Genomic DNA, 4,574 nt, shown 5'->3' with positions numbered 1-4,574 from the left:
CCTCTACCTAGTTCGTCAACAATAATAAAAGAATTTTGATCAGCATTTTTTACAATTGCTGCTGCTTCTATCATTTCTGATAAAAAGGTTGAAATTCCTTTTAATTGAAAATCAGAAGCTCCAACTCTGCACATAATTTGTGTAAATATAGGAACTTCACAAAAATCACATGGTACAAACATACCTATTTGAGCTAATATACATATAATAGCTGTTTGTCTAATGTATGTACTTTTCCCTCCCATATTAGGTCCGGTAACTATAATTAACCTACTGTTCTTTTTATTCATATGGATATCATTAGGTATGAAGTTATTCAAATTATATTGTAATTCTAACAATGGATGACGTGATTTTCTCATAATTACATTTTCTCCATGATCGACTATTACTGGTCGAACATATGGAAATGGTGAATTATGACAAACGACTGAAAAAGATATTAATACATCTAATGTAGATACTAAATCAATAAACTTTTCAATAACTGGTGTATATGTAGAAACAGCACATATTGTTTTATTTACGATTTCTGATTGTAATGTATTATAAATATTTAAACAATGATCATATTGTTTACATAAATTTTTTAATGTATTCGTTGTAAATAAGAATTCATTTTTATTCATACGTACTGTCATATATTTTTTTTTATCTTGTTGAACTAAACCACAATCTTTTTTTGTTACTCTAAATAAAAATACGTTGGTATTACAATCTACTAATCTAATATCTTCTCTATTTGCTCTTTTATAAGTCCTATCATATTTATCTGCAAAAATATCTTTTTCTACATCATCTTTATGTTTTTTGATTTTCTTCATTAAGGCATTTTTTTCATTAGCAATAATTTCTAGTTCACTATCAAAACTTGTCGAAATTAAATAAACTTTATTTTCTTGAACTTCTTCTAAGTCTATAGTTATTTCAATCATATCTAATAATTTAGAAAATTTATTCAAAATGTCACGTAAAGGATTTATAATGATTTCGTCTATAGTTTCTTTGTTTTTTCCTTGAATAGGTTTTAAAGTAAAGTAAATTTGTTTAAAATCTAAAATAGAATAATACATTTTTACAATATCTTTTAAAATCATTTCTTCATTATATTTAGAATTTACTCGAATTTCATTATTTTGGTTTATTTCTTTTAAATAATGATTAAGTTTATCTAATTCTGGTATCCTTTTTAAATAATTACAAAAAATAACATTACGAGCATCATCTTCTTTTATGAAAAATTCAACAATATTTAATCTTTTATTTATTTCTGCAACATTAGTTAATGGTTGTGTTAACCATGATACTAATTTTTTGGAACCTATCGAAGTATTACATTTATCTAAAAATTTCAATAAACTTGTATTATTATTATAACTATGTATATTCTTTTTATTTGGAAGGATATTTAATGCACTAATAGCTGCTTTATCTAATCTCATATATAAATCCATATTATGTATATTAATTTTACATTGATTATGTATATCTTGATTTTCTTTTAGTTTTAAATAATTAATTAAAACCATTAAACATTTACATGCATTTTCTAATTCTAAATGTTTATCATAATTTCTTACATCATCATTATGAGATATAATTAACTTTAATTCATCTTTTAAATTAGTTGCATCATACTTTTTCTTTTCCAAAGGAATAGCTTCAACATTACAAATTTTAAACAAATTTAAAAGTCTTTCATCATCAACTAAATCATTAGTACTATTGAAAAAACACTTATGTGGTCTTTTCTGTATGAATAAAGATTCTAAAGCTGTAAAATGTCCATTATCAATAAATTCTGTCATTAAAAATTCATATTTTAAATAATTATAAAAACATACACCTAAACTTTTCTGATATTTTTTCGTATCTATGTATAAGCATAATATTTGATCCTCATTAACTTCCTCTACCTCATGATTTTCCATCGTCAATAAATTTTTTTTAAAAATATAACAAAAAATGAAAAATGTATATTATGCAAAATGTATGTTTATAAACTTTATGTGTTAACACATCAAATGTATTTATTACCAAGAATAACCTTTTTAAAAAAAGAATACATATATAAAACAAAATTATGTACATATATATATATATATAGTTTTTATAAAGCATATATAAATTTAACAAAATATGTGACTATTTTAGTATATGTTAGAAAAAAATAAAATATATTATAATATACTATTATTAAAATGTGTGATAATATAATATATATATATATACATATAATACATATATATTTTTTTTTTTTTCGTGTTTTTGGTGTATATTTCTCCTTTTACAATTTAAACAATATATATATAAAGGGCTTAAAAAGAATGTTTTCCTAAAATATATAAAAGAAATAATTATATTAAATAATTTTAATTCATATATTTATTGTTATGAATTTTTGAATGCTCAAAAACTTAGTCATGTATATATTTATATATATTATATTTTCTCCATTGAAAAATATATATTATATTTGTTTTGTTTATTTTTTCTTTATATTATTTCAAAAATAAATAATATTTTATCACAAATATATTCAAATGCACATTTTTTTTTTATATTTTAAGAGAAAAAAAAAAAAATGAATATATAATAATACAAATTGTATTTTATTCGAATAATCATAGAAACCTCAAACAAATGATATATTATAAAATAATTTCTTAAAATTTTATGTTTTGAAAAATTCTTTAGGTAAATATAAGTAACTTTTTTTCTTTTTAATATATATTTATAATATCATTTCATGGTATGTATTAAAAAAAGAAGCCTTTATTAAAATGATATATATATTTTTTTTTTTTACCAGATGAAAAAATTTGTATATTTATATAATATATATATATATATAATATATATATATGAAAAACTATATCGAAACGGTCTAAGATGTTTTTTTATGTGATTAGATATATATGAAATATATTTCATTATAATATAACATTTGAATATAATATTAATTTTAATATGCTTATTAAAAAATAACAAAAATATATATATATATATATATATATTTGAGAAAAAAAATTTTGTTTGAAAAGAAAACATTCTTAGAGTTTTTCAAATACACATTGATACATAACTGAATTTTAACATTTTGAAATCTTTAAAAAAAGGATATAAGCAAAATTTATTATATCATTTCCATTCATAGAAATTTCAAAAAGTTAAGGATTTATTATTTTTTCATATTAAAAACTAATTTAAACACTCTTAACCTGAAGAAAAATACAACAAAAAAAAAAAAAAATAAATAAAATAAAAACAAACTAAAAGTTATATATATATTTTATTAATATTTAAAATATATACCTTTTAATTAATCTTGCTATTTTTTTTTTTTTTTTTTCTAATTAAATATATATATATATATTTATATATAATGTATATGTATTATATTATATGTATAAATATGTATTATATAATATCACTTATAAAATATAATTTTTTCCATTTTGTAAATTTTTCTCATCTTTATTTTTTTTTTTTTCTTCTCCTTTTTTATAAAAATTTAATGTATACACAAAAAAAAAATAAAAATAAAAAAAATTAACTATTGTTAACCTAATTTTAAAAAATAATTTTTTTTTTAATTATTTTGAATTTATGTTTATTTTTACAAATATTATATATTTCATTATATTAAATTTACACAAACAAAATCATATTATTTAATATTTTATGTAATATGTTATTATATTATGAGATAAAAAAATAAATAATTTTTTTTTCTTTTTTTTTTATTTAAAAAAAAAAATGAAAAATTCTTATAAATTGTAATCATATTGAATTTTACTTTATATAAATACCTAATGCTATATGAAATGTAAAAATATAATTTATAAGATCCTTTTTAATAATCTTTTTAAAAAGTATCATCATACTTTTTGAATAAAAAAATCATTCTTTTTTTTTTTTTTTCTCTTTCCTACATCATGATTTTAATGGGATTAAATAGTGATTACAATGCTAGAATAAATTTAAAAATAAAATTTATTGTCAAATCAATTGTCAAAGTTATAACTAAGCATTTACTTTTAATAAGTATATTAAATCTAATTATATCACTATGTTACAATTACATTATAAATAGAGACAGTAATCGTAAAACATAAAAAGCAAAAAGAATTTGAATATAATAATAAATATATATGATTTTGTATATTGTATATCATTTTTAATGTTAATAGTTTATTATGTATTCATATATTGTAGTATTAATTAGAATAAAATGTTCATTTTATATCATTTTAACACTATATATAATATTTCTTTTTTCTTTTTTTTTTTATAGACCAATTAAATATTGTAGCGCATCTATTAAGAGGAACATTTGTTAGCTCTATACCGTCATGCCTTACCTTATCATTATTAATATTTTTTAAGGAACACAGTCTAAATAGTAATATATTTCTATATATGTATAACATAGATATATATATTTAATTATTTTTCATTTTATATTTTCATCTATTATTAATTTATGCGTACTTTGTCCTTTTTTACAGATTACAAATATAATGAATGGAATATATTAAATATATTTTGTGTAATCTTAACCTTTTATAGTA

At 18.1% G+C, this 4,574-nt stretch overlaps 2 protein-coding genes across 3 annotated transcripts in view; one reads left to right on the top strand and one right to left on the bottom strand.

Annotated features, from left to right (window-relative positions):
- On the bottom strand, positions 1 to 1,931 carry PRSY57_1426800 (DNA mismatch repair protein MSH2, putative; the record flags this gene model as incomplete). Its single annotated transcript, XM_012909868.2, has 1 exon — positions 1 to 1,931. A coding segment is annotated over one exon (1,931 nt), but the record flags the coding sequence as incomplete, so codon positions are not given.
- A 2,007-nt stretch (positions 1,932 to 3,938) lies between these two features.
- Positions 3,939 to 4,574, top strand: part of PRSY57_1426700 (putative membrane protein) — a gene marked incomplete at both ends in the record, with an annotated part of 2,094 nt that continues 1,458 nt past the window's right edge. The window contains 3 exons of one of the 2 annotated variants that reach the window (XM_020115304.1): positions 3,939 to 4,101; positions 4,298 to 4,405; positions 4,512 to 4,574. In XM_020115304.1, coding sequence (XP_019969962.1) covers positions 3,939 to 4,101; positions 4,298 to 4,405; positions 4,512 to 4,574 — 334 coding nt within the window. Of the gene's footprint in view, positions 4,108 to 4,297; positions 4,406 to 4,511 lie in introns of both variants that reach the window. The other variant, XM_020115303.1, reaches the window with a different exon arrangement.

The sequence above is a fragment of the Plasmodium reichenowi genome, chromosome 14 (genome assembly GCF_001601855.1).
Source record: "Plasmodium reichenowi strain SY57 chromosome 14, whole genome shotgun sequence".
Taxonomy (NCBI): Eukaryota; Apicomplexa; class Aconoidasida; order Haemosporida; family Plasmodiidae; genus Plasmodium; species Plasmodium reichenowi.
Note: the sequence above shows the minus strand (reverse complement) of the source record. Positions and strands in the feature narration are given on the sequence as shown.